The sequence below is a fragment of the Rhamphochromis longiceps genome, linkage group LG20 (assembly GCF_057381845.1).
Source record: "Rhamphochromis longiceps isolate RC_006_pf linkage group LG20, R_longiceps_female_GT1.1, whole genome shotgun sequence".
Lineage (NCBI taxonomy): Eukaryota > Metazoa > Chordata > Actinopteri > Cichliformes > Cichlidae > Rhamphochromis > Rhamphochromis longiceps.
Window position 1 is genome coordinate 11,252,576 of NC_140576.1, and position 12,158 is coordinate 11,264,733.

At 43.7% G+C, this 12,158-nt stretch overlaps 1 protein-coding gene across 2 annotated transcripts in view; it reads right to left on the minus strand.

Moving 5' to 3' along the window:
• agrn (agrin) overlaps positions 1-12,158 on the minus strand; it is a 276,576-nt gene that overhangs the window by 20,723 nt on the left and 243,695 nt on the right. For both annotated transcript variants that reach the window (XM_085393643.1, XM_085393644.1), the window contains 9 exons: positions 11,835-11,954; positions 11,270-11,635; positions 9,628-9,820; positions 7,737-7,952; positions 5,434-5,663; positions 3,735-3,869; positions 1,248-1,338; positions 787-951; positions 589-700 (listed from right to left, as the gene is read on the minus strand). In XM_085393643.1, coding sequence (XP_085249769.1) covers positions 589-700; positions 787-951; positions 1,248-1,338; positions 3,735-3,869; positions 5,434-5,663; positions 7,737-7,952; positions 9,628-9,820; positions 11,270-11,635; positions 11,835-11,954 — 1,628 coding nt within the window. The remainder of the gene's footprint in view (positions 1-588; positions 701-786; positions 952-1,247; positions 1,339-3,734; positions 3,870-5,433; positions 5,664-7,736; positions 7,953-9,627; positions 9,821-11,269; positions 11,636-11,834; positions 11,955-12,158) is intronic.

Here is a 12,158-nt window from a genome sequence, read left to right on the forward strand (position 1 = left end):
TAATTGGATGACTTGCAGACTTATCAAACTATTAGATCGCCTTCATTTGGAACCATGTACCTGCTTTATTAGTCTAGTCGCCGGGTTTAAAATTTTCATTACGCACTCTCTCGCTGCTGCTATCTCCTTGATCTGCCTCCACCTCCCTAGGCAGCACCCTCAAAGGCTGGATTTATGAAACTGACAGTATACCAGCAGAAAAGGCTGCTTTTTGAATTTGGTAGGTAATGCTAACTTTTATCTCTAGAAAATCAGGAAGCTTGAAGAAGTATTACAAAATTAAGACTGCCCCTTCTATATTTACAGCTCTCCCTCTTGCATTGCTGGATTTCTGGAGATAGCTGCATACTTTAGGTTAGAACAAACTATACGCTCTGGGACTGTGTACAAAAAAAATCAGCAAAACTGGGTAAGCAGTAACTTGGACACTACTTATAGGGGCATGATGTGGCGTAGATGAGGCATAGGCACACAGAGGGGTATATACACATATAAATACAGGCAGACATAAGGGTAAGGATAGCACTGGCCCCATGCTAAAAGCAAGATAACCATTAGCAGTAGCTTGGTGGGTTGCGGTTTTCTTACTGGTGCCTCTCCTCGGACAGCACCCTTCTTGTTCACCATGATCTCTCCTTTGCGGTTGGAGCGCTCCAGGTTGATGGTGTTCCACACATTCAGCTGGATCCGTTCTTTACTCCTGAATCACACACATGCACAGTTTTATATTTCTCTGTTTTCTTGTTTGATAACTTAAACCCTCTTAGATTCTCAAGTCGTGGTAACCTTATGGTGGCAGGTCCCTTCCCCAGGTCGTAGCGAAACTCCAGGAATCCACCGCTCAAGGACAGTGAGATGAAGTCTCCTCTTCCATCTGATTTTTGGCCGTTGTAAAAGATCAAACCATTGGAGTCGTTGGCCATGAAAACCACTGTCATGCTAACCTTTTGACTGCAGATGTAACAGAAGCAAAACACACACGTGAGTTTAAGAGGATCTCCTAGAAACATCTCCTAGATGTTTTTCTGTGTCTGGTGCATCAACACTGTTTCTCCAGTATATAAAGACATTGTATGTTCTACATGCTCACACTTAGACAGCATTACTTGTTTCCGTCATTGTCAGTTCAGTCCAGGCTTAAAGAAGGGTGTTGGCTTTAGGCACAGAACAAGCTCAGTCTGTGAGACCTACGTGGTATCCGGTGTTCAATAATACATGTGGGTTTCACACTGAGGCATGGGACTTACCGCAGATCGTGCCCGTACAGATGTAGCCCCTTCAGCTCCAGGTAAGAGTCTCCGTTGAACAGTGGCATGTAAGCCCCTTGCCTCTCAACCACTGGGGGGAAAAAAAACAAAGAGACGGTATTGAACCGCAGGTGTCGTTTTTGCTGCTGACAAAATTGAAATTCAGGGATAGTCAGTACATCTTTGAAGAGCCTGTCAGCATTAAGGCGAGAGATGGATTTGTGTTTTTATAGCTTTTGGGATTAAGACTTTCTCCTGACGGAAATTCAAACAAAAAAATTAAATAAATTAAAAAACCCTTATGTCAGACTGATTACACAGCCCGCCACTGTATAACAAAGGACCTTTGGAGACATGCGGAGTTTAACACCACAGCCTGGGACCTATCAAATAATGTGGCTATTGTATTTTGGCAGGCCTTTTTACAAATTCATGTCTTAGCAACAGGGTCTACGTCTGGCTGTCCCGTCTTTTGGCTGTCTGGAGTGATTAGGACAGGCACTGTGCCATCCCGCTAACAAGTAGCTTGACATTAAAAATCATTCAAGTGTCACTGTGGGAGTATGTGTTTATGGTGTTGCTTGCAAAAGCTACAATCACTGAGAGGAATGTGCCACGCTAGATGCTCACACATATACACATACCTATCTATGTAGCCGGCAAGAAAGCTTTTACTCGTAATTGGCTGGGATTAGTCAGGATGGGGAAGGGAGACATAGAAGAGAAAGCTAATTAGCTATTGTGCAGAAGACTGCTAATGATGATGACGGCACGCACCGCGCAGGAGACGGAAAAAGAGTCTGGTGCACGCAACAAGGAATCCTTTGCTAAAGTGAACACTTTAAGAGCTTCTCAGAATGTAGTTTCCTATAGAGCAAGTCTGGAGGGTTTTTCTTGTTTTTTACCTAGCGCTCGAACTGAAAGCACATCGATCAATAGGTGAGCAGAGGGCAAGGCATTGGAAGAGGCTGGATGACCAGGAAAGCTGCATGATGCGTGGGTGACTGAGTTTGACGACTAAGAAAATTTCCGTCAAGTTAAAGTTTCCACAGCTGGTCTTTGGTCTTTAAGTCAGAAGCGGCATTTAGCGAGCCGTTGCTTCTATTGCTAAGTCAGTGGCAAGCTCTGTGGCAATTTTGTTGATGGTGGAGTAATGACACCCAATTAGTACTTCTAATAAACCCACAGTATCAAAAAATGAAATGGCAACAAGCAGCTTGAATACACAAAAAAGAAAATCTCACACAAAGACCTAGCTTAATGTAACTGACAAGCCCCCTTTTTTTGGTCTGTGTGTGTACTGCCTCAATCCTAATGATTGTGCTTCCATCACTAAATTGTAATGATTTACACTATGACAGGGTAAAAGCATTGAGTAAAGTAGGCCATTCAGTACTACTGGAACACCCTTGAGAAAAGTCCTTGACTGTGAATATTATAGCAGCGAGCTACACTGACAAACCCCTGGTGGAATTGAAATGGAAGCCACAGCTCAGCTAAACCTGCGCGCACACGCTAAGATACAAACACTTCATATTACGACCAATTCACCTTCAGGCTTCTGATGAGAGCGCTCTAAGCTACCTGTCTTTTTAACTGTTCTCAGTGCAGCCCTCAGAGGGGATGTCCGCCTGGCTGCCACCTTATCTCTGAGCTCCTCTCGGGGGCTGACACTCTGGCTGACTGACGCTCCCATTAATCACCGCGGGCAGGAAGGACTGATGCGATTAGTCATCTCATTGATTCGTGTGAAAAAAATAGCCTTTTGGAATGGGAGACGCTCCCGCTCACATGGCATTGATTTTGGTTCGCCTCAATTTATTTTAATCACCTGCTAACTTGGACTCGAGGCGAAGGAGAAAGAGGCTATTCCCATCTGGGTTTTTTTCCGAATTCCCAGGGTTACAAGGTTGCGCGTTTCTCTTTTGTTCAGGATTTGCATCGGAATATATTCTTTTTAATTCACACTTGCAGAAGTCAACTTCTGCAAGCATTCATGACAACATCTACAAAGGAAGGGAGGGATAAACATGAGTAGACTTCAGAATGCCACACCGCCCAAAGTGCTAATGATGAACTTCAAAAGCAGCTGAGCTGTGCTCCGGTCTTTTTCCCAGCAGCGGCCTGGTTCTGCCATGTGAAACTAAGTACCAACAAACATGTTTGAACACAACACCTGTGGGCAGAAAGGCAGGGAGGGAGGCTGCATCCTACCCACTAACAAGCGTAGCAGAGTCGATGTGGTGAATGGCCCGACGGGGCCAATCATCTACCTCAGTTCTGTATGCCACCAACCCTCCCTTTCCCTTCCACCCTGAAGGCTTTTGCACCCCCCCCCCCCCCCCCCCCCCTCCCTTCTTCTGCATTTGATCTCCTTTTTCGATTCAGCGGGAATGGAAATGTCACAGAAGAGGGAAAATAGGCATGGAGGAGGGTGCTACACAGCAGACTCCAGACTAAAACTCTGTTGTGTCCGGGAGAGATTACCGTTCTCGCAGTGTCTTCCTTCACGTCCCATGGGGCACTCGCATTTGTAGCCTCCCTCGGGCTGTGCCTGGCACTGGGAAGACGGATGGCACCTGGTGGGGCTGCACGGGTCGTGGACGTCGGCACACGTTAGACCTGGATGTAGACACAAAAATGTCAGAAGGGAACCACCAAGGAAACATGCAACAAGCGCCAACGTATTCAACCACTGACTCTTTTGTATTCCACTTGAAACGAGGGGAAGACAGAAAAAGGAGAGAGAAGCGGGTGTATGAGGATTTCCTCTGTAATAGAGGTCATTTTCTAATAGGATTTAGAAATATTACACGTCCAGATTAAACAGTGGAGAGCCTTCCTGCCACGCGGCCATGTTTCTAGGCCAACGCCAACTGTGGGAAAGGCTAGCAGGCGTCTGGTGGATGATGGGTTTGCCCTCTGCCACAGCCCATCTGAATTCACCCGTTATTACTTTAGCAGTCAGAGCCTGTGGTGAGGCGAGTGCTTTAATGAACCCCATCCACGCTGAGCTCACAGGGCTCCCCCGTTTTCCTCACTCCTGCGTTTGGAAGCTGTATTTTATCCTCCACTCTTAGCTCCTCGCCACCATGGCTCTTTTTCACATCTATTCTTCCTCTCTCGTCTTTTTAACTCTATTACTCTCTCCCCTCTCGCATTCATCCAGCTGTCCTGACATGCCCTCCCTCTAACTACAACTCTTCCCGCCCATTTGTTCTGTCTTCTCTCTTTCTGCGATCTGTCCTGTTCCTTCGAGATAGCCAATCTCGGCCACTTTTAAATGGACATCGTGACAAAATTAACTTCAATCTGAGGGCGCAGGCATCGGTCCAATTCTCATTAACACCATTTGTTGTACACTGGGTTGCTAGCATAACTTCTGTCACAGCAGTGCTTCTTCAGATTTACATGCCTCCCCAAGCTTCTCAGCACCAACAAAAACATAAAGGCAACAGTAATACAACGCAATACTTTATTGATCCATATTGTATATTCAAGGAAAATGGCTCTTAAACCTCGACTGACAGGTTGTTTCAATAACCATTAACCTGCCCCCATTTGTGGGTGAAATCCTTTACTATTCGAGCATAAAAGTTAGATCTGACAATTAAATTGCTTCTTGTGTGAAACTTTCCGCGGTAAGCTGCAGTATAACCAGCGAGGGGCACGCTTGGCTAGGCCCTGCTGGTGTCTGCTCTTAACTATATTCTCTCTCTCAGCTGCTTGTTAGTTGCCATCTGCTGGAGGGAGAAAAAGACGAGGAAAGGAACAGTGGAAGGAGAGATAGGCCAAAGGCCAATCACAGAGAATTAGTTCAAAGTTTTTCGTGTTCCTTGCACTGCGTCAACATTTAAACTCCCATTTCTGTGCTGGACACACAGATTTGATAGTGTTTACAAAATGACTTGCAGCGCTGCTGCTGGGGGCATGAGTTACACTGTCAAATTAGCCTGTCAAGCTTACTTAGGATTTGTGAGTCAGGCATGACCACAGTGAATCCCTGTGGAGAAGGCAACACTGAGATGTATTAGCAGAATTTTAACTACAAGGTGTTAGGAAAGTTTGAAGATTACATATGAATAAGGCATATTTTCTACTTATTTCCCCACGCTTATACTGGAACCAACTTCTCAGAACTCCATGACTGTCCATAACTATTAGGAAAATCTGCTCAGCATCTTACCCCAGAATCCTTTGCTGCACTTGCAGTGGAACATCTCGGCCTCCTTCACCTGGCAAGCACCGCCATTCTTGCAGGGATTTGGCAGGCAGGGGTTGTTGCCGCATTCACCCACCCCGCTGCCGTACAGACTTTCGCCCCCGTTCTCCTGCAGGTTGAGGTTCCGGTTGTTGACATCTAACATGCGGATGCAGCCCACCAGACCGACTGCCAACCCTGTCCTCTCCTTTACACTGAAGACAGACAGGGGGGGAAAAAAGTTACACTACTAAAGCTAACTGAATCACACTGAACCTGCAGTGAAGAAATGCCATACTCTATGAAGTATTGTTAATACACTTCATTATATTTTCATAAAGGAAGAGCTAGATGAAGACTTTTCCAAATTCACCTCGGATGTTGACCTTTTTTTCTCGAACATCTGATCATTTCTGATCAAAATCAAACAAACTGGTTAATTACTACTATTACTGACACCGGCTTTGTACCAGGGATGCCACAATATCATATCACATAATTACAATCATTCACATAAATGGCATTATTTTAACCATAATTCCAAAAGAAGTTGGGACACTGTGTAAAATAGGTGTGTAATTAAAAATAATAATAAAATAATAAACATTTTATTTATATCACTTTCTCATATTTACCTCATATTTTATTCACAGGAAAACGTGAAGTTAAAATGCACCATTTTAATTAAAACAAAAGGTCATTTTGATTGTGATGACAGCAACGTGTAGCATCACAAGAGAGACCAGTTTCCGGACTTTTGGGAGAGGAGAGTTATCCCATTTTTGTCTGATATAGGATTCCAGCTGCTGAACAGTCCTGGATCTTCTTTGTTATATTTTTATTTCATCCTCCCTATCGCTGCCAGTTCCACAGGCACTAATGCACCTCCATAGATCTCCTCTTTATTCTGGCGGACACAGCGTCCATGTTTTCCAAAAAGAGTGTCAAATTTCAAATCGGCTGATCACAGAACAGTTTTCCATTTTGTCTCAGTCCATTTTAAAGCTTTGACCCGGAGAAGACGACGGCGATTCTCGATCATGTTCACATATGGCTTCTTCTCTGCATTGTAGAGCTTTAAGCAGCATTTGTATAGTTAAAGCTCAGACACAGTGATTTGTGTAAGTGTTCCTGAGCCTGTCCAGTGATTTCAACATACTGTGCCCCTCTTAGACACCCTTTTTAAACCCAATCACGTCACCGACCTCTAATATGATTAACCTAATTAGTTGCAAAATTGCTCCTCCAGCTGTTTCTTTTTAGTACCACTTACTTTTCCAGCTGCCCCTCTCCAAACTTTATTGAGACACTTTGCTGCGATCAAATTGTTCGAAGACAAATGAGCAAGATTTTTCATTAATCAGTAAAATGTTTCCTGTGTTTAGATTTGCAAGTCACACTGTCCCAACTTTTTGGGAATTAGGGTCGTACATTAATTGTACACGTATAAATAAACAGGTCAAAACACCTTCCATCAACACAGTGTTAACTAAAACAATATTGCTAGCATGGAGTGGGGGGCAGATAGTTTGAGTGTGTCCACAGGCTTGCAACTAATGACTCTAATACACTGCGATTTGATGCCTACTGTCCGTGTCCTCAGCTAGCTGCAAGCTCTGGGGCTGAAAAATGAAGCAAACAAAACAAATCCCAAAGTGCCAAAAACTGCAATTCTTTGAACTTCCGATTGAAGCTGTACTAAAAGCAGATTCCCGTGTTTAAATTCCCAACTTTACAGCAAATTTATGACTTAAACGTTTCTACTAATTTTATAACATGAAGAATTTTTTTTTCATAAAAGCAATTTATTTTAAATATTCCCATATTGTTATCCTCCTACTCTTTAGTGCACTTCTATTAAGACCAATGGATGAACAAGCAGCAGATGGGGAAAAAACAAATCGAAGATGGGGCCGCGCTCTATGAAACCACTCTAGGCAACTATCCTCACATGACTTAACGGAAGGTACCAGATGAATACAAATAACGGCAGTCGATTTATCAAAAAGCTGCACATGGCTAATTTTTCCCTCAAAAGTCTCCGACTAGGTTACGGGCCACTGAAGTGGGATTAACATTAGTTAACTCTACACTGAATAAAAAAATGGCAAATCAGCAAAATTAGCATAAACAGAAAACTTGATTGGTGCCGCTTGGAATTAGCTAGATACTGAATATATAAAAGCTGTAGAATGAAATATTAAAATGAGCCACAGATGATGGACTTTGTGTCTGCACATCACTATTAACACAATGGTGTGACTGTAACTGCAATTCCAAGGTCTTACTCTTGCTTGATGTCCTCAGGCACTCCTCCGATGAACAGGTTGGTGTCGAGGTTGAGGCCATCTGTGCCCCGTGGGCTCTCGCCCTCGATGTGTGGCTCGCTGTCCACGCTGAGCATGGCGTTTCGGCGGTTGCGAGTCACCACCAGCTGATGCCAGCGGCCTTGACTGATTTGAACTTTGCTGAGGGCCGTGCCTGTGCCCGAACCTGTGTTGAACCTGAAAAGGGATGATACAGAATAAGTTAGACACCTCACTTTACCAAAAGATCCCTCTATTTCTGCTGACTTTGATACTTTCATCAGGCAGGTATTTTATTTTTCAAAATATCCAACTTGACTACAATGACTACAAGAAATCTGCTCATAATGCTCAACAAGACAAAGGTGGAGGAAAGAAAGAAGATACAAAAGTGTTTATTTGGAATTTCAGACTGGAGCATGTGACTGAAATGACTGGAATCACATCCTCATTTTTAATTCAACCTTTTTTCTAATGAGGTTTTGTTGAGAGAAAAAGGCCGTATCATCACAGAAAAGAGCCGTCGTGTATGTGCACCCACACATATGGTAGCATTATCGCAACCTGAGAGCAATTATCTGCCACAAATAATTAGTTCTTCTCCCCACGTCTTGGATTTGCAGAGCTGTGGGTGGTAATCTCACAGCTGTATTTCTAGAATTGAGGCAGAGCTCTATTTGAAAGCACAAGTGACTAATGATCTCCTTTAGTTTGCTATTGATTTTACCCTGAATAGAGCAATCTAACCTGGCCAGGTTGGGAGAAACTGAAAGACCTTGCAGGGGTCAGGGTGAAATGTGAGAACCAGAAAGACAAGGGAAGCTAACATTAGAAATAAAAGGTCCGAAAAAGATGCACTGCAGCATCTCTAATTAGCTCATTCTTGTCTCTTCTGAAGATGTTCCCGTCCCCAAATGATTTTTTATTCATACGTCTCCGGCAGAGAGAAGAGATTAGTGCTAGTGTTTTTGCAGGTTTCTGGCAGGAAAAGTCTCGTCTCTCATGAAACTAGATAAGACCTGCAGTTACTGTCAGCTTCAGTTTAAAGTGTAATACTAGATATTTTGCCCACATAAATCTCCAGTGTGCATGTTAAAGGGGCAAAACACCAGTTTTACATCAGGATCAATTTCCTAACGGTGACCCAGCCTGACTTTAAGTCTGCAAATATACTCCATCCATTCCATGATGGAATAAAAGCTGTAGATGGTTACCAAGAAGGGATGATGAAAAAAACATCATTATTTGTTTGGCTACATTTGATTATTTATTCTTCTATTTTTTGCTTTGGTCCTAGAGTGATACTGCCCCCACCAGTGTTGACAACATGCACAAAAACACACTTGTACCACTTCAAACCTGACTGCTACATGCACAGTTCTGATGGAAAAGAGTCATTTAAAGCATCTAAGCTGAAATTTCTTTCTCATTCAATACATCTGTAAATACAAACACCGCATTTTGTAAATACAGATTAGATTTTTCCTTTGTTTATCTGTGTGATTAAAGATAACATATAAAATGTGCACTTGGGACATTAGCATATATTCCCGAGTATATATTCCTTCCACCTGTAATCATGTGAACTGTAGCTTTTTCTTTTCCCGGCACAGCCGTTTTTCCGACATGTTTACTCACTGTAATTATTTGCCTCATTATCTTTAGTGCCGTCTCTTTGTTTTATTCTTATCTGCATCTGTTGTCAGCTGCTGCTGCAATGACCCGGTTTCATAGTGTTGATCATTAAAATTTCATCTTATTTTTGCCACGATGGATGTGAAAGTAAAAAGCCCACTGAATTCAATCAAAAAACAAAACATCAGGACCACTGATGTTAGCCGACAAGGTCCCTCTTAAATCAGCTGACGTTCACCTGAGCTCCACCCTGCCGTTGACCAGAGCAAGAGAGATGAAGTCCTTCTTGCGATCCTGGCCATTGTAGAGCAGGATGCCGTCCATCTCAGAGGCTCTGAACTCCATGGCGATGCGGACAGTGTGGTACGCGCTCATGGTTGGGAAGGCCAAGTAGGACTGGCCTCCAAATGACGGGATGTAGTACTTGATCACTGTGGAGGAAAGAAGACAACGAGACATTCTCGTCATTATTATGTGATTTGCTTGATTGCGGTGTGAGAGAAGCTTCATGCACGTTATGATGCGTGAGCGGCACGTGACAGAAAATGAGAAGAATTCTGTTTATTTTACAGGATTGATGTTTTCACCAAAGGCTTGATAGGTTTATCAAAAGCAGAAGGTGCAGAAAGAGGAGCCATCGTGCACAGTCTCACACGCGTGCACACACAAACACACACAGGAAATGTTTGTTTTTTGTGAATCTACTTGACAATTCTGATTATTATCATGCATTATCTCTCCTGGGCTCCTTTTTTTCCCCACCGTCCATCTGTCTTCCTGTCCGTCTCTCTGAGGAGAACGGCATCTGATGAGCTCTCGCTTTTCTAATGACTTGATTGATCTCGGGGAGGCTGGTTGTGCAGTTTTGTGTGTATGCGTGCATGATTTCATTTAAGCACTCTAACGCAAAGATCCACACTGATTCTCACCAGCTAATCCCCATCAAAGCAATTAGTGTCAATTATCTTAAGACGCAGCTGCGTGAGGTTGCTCCCCATTTCAGAAAAATCCCAGAGTAGAGTAAGAGGGAAGAAAGGAAGGAGCTGCGCTTCTCTAAAAAGTTCTCCCAGGTTTATGATTTTCTCTGCGGCCTCGGCTGGATTTTGTGTAGCCTTTGGTGCACGGCTCAGTGGTCGCTCATTTCTGAGATGTTGGGCCTGTCTGAATCACTTGAGATGAGCTTGAAGCGCAGCAGTTGGGGAGAAACTCAATCACACCTCAGCTCTTTATTTCCAAGGGTTTTCTTTTTTCTTCAACACTGACCGTAAAACTGACACTCTGTACAGTGCTGTGATTGCTCGCTGATAAACCGTCGAGCTTTATACGATCCAATAAATCCACATCTGTGGCCACATAACATTTCATTTACATATTTCAAAGCTAACTGAAAGTCATTACTCCCACTGCCAATTAAGGTGTCACCTTGCAGACGCTACAACCACGCCAAACCAAAGCATGACGCGGAGAATGCATTTCTTCTTTCGCTTTAAAATAGCGTTTTATTTGATCAAGTGTTTCTAATATTTGATTTTTTTCCTATTATAATGGTATGTTTCTGCTACTTTATAAATACATCAAAGCACTTGAAGATGTGGTTAGTAGTGATTATAAAACAGCTAAAAAGCATGATTGGCACAATGAAAAGTGGAGTGCCTAAAACCCACTTAGCTGCTGCAAAATCTCTGTAACCGTTAGCCTTTGGTGGGTTCTTTGAAATTGCTAATTGCAAAGTAGCAAATTACAGGGAAAGTCTGTCTGAGCTCATTTTCTTAGATGAGTCTGAAATAAGCCGAGACTTTGAAACTTTTGATTTAAGAGTAATCAGAAATATGGCAAAAGATACAGTTCCTAAAGAAAATGAAAACTCTGTGCTGACCCACCCTTCTCGCACACAGTCCCTCCGCGGCCCGCGGGGCACTTGCAGTTGAATTCGCTGCCGTTTTCCTCGCACGTGCCTCCGTGGAGACAGGGGTGGGAGTCGCAGGGCTTCTGCAGCACCTTGTGGTAAGGCCTGGTTGTGAAGCGGGCAACGGTAGTGGCTGGAGGCAGGGCAGTAGTGGTTAGAGGCGAGGTAACCGGCACCAATTTATGTCTGCCGCTGAAGGGCCTGCGGGTGGTGGCTGTCGGTCGACGGGTGATGTAAGGGGAAGTTGTAGGAGGCCTGGTCGAGGTGGTGGGAGCAGCTGTGGTGACTGACGCTGTGGTGGTAGTGGTAGTGGTGGTGAAGATGGAGATGGAGGACAGGCCTGTCAACAGAGGTGGTTGGAGAACAAAAGGATTTGGAAAAAGGAAATAAAAGGGACATTAAAGTATGTTGAGCCTGCGGTTCTGAGACTTTCTATTCAAGACCTGTAAAACCTTTGATAAACTACCTCATGAATAACTTAAAACTCCCTTTCATTTTATTAATCCCTACACACTCCTGTTAAGTCCACACTGTATTACCATAATTGGTGAAGCGAATATTCTCATCCTCCGGCTTCTTCACAGAGATGCTGGTGTCTTTGGAGGCCTTTAACTGTTTCAGCAGGGCTCCTACGATGTCCTCCACGGTGAATCTTGTATCTACAACAAACAAGAGGTACAAGCATTTAGAGCAAGGCCTCTGAGGAGCACTCCAAAGCAAATACAAGGCTTGAGCTCCTTAAATGTTAAAAGGGATATATCAAACAGCCCTATGTATGACAGTTGGGAGGGTCTCCGTGGACCACTTGTCCTCCAGCCGTTGATTGTCCGGCTTTTTTCCAGATGAATTGGTCTCATAATGTT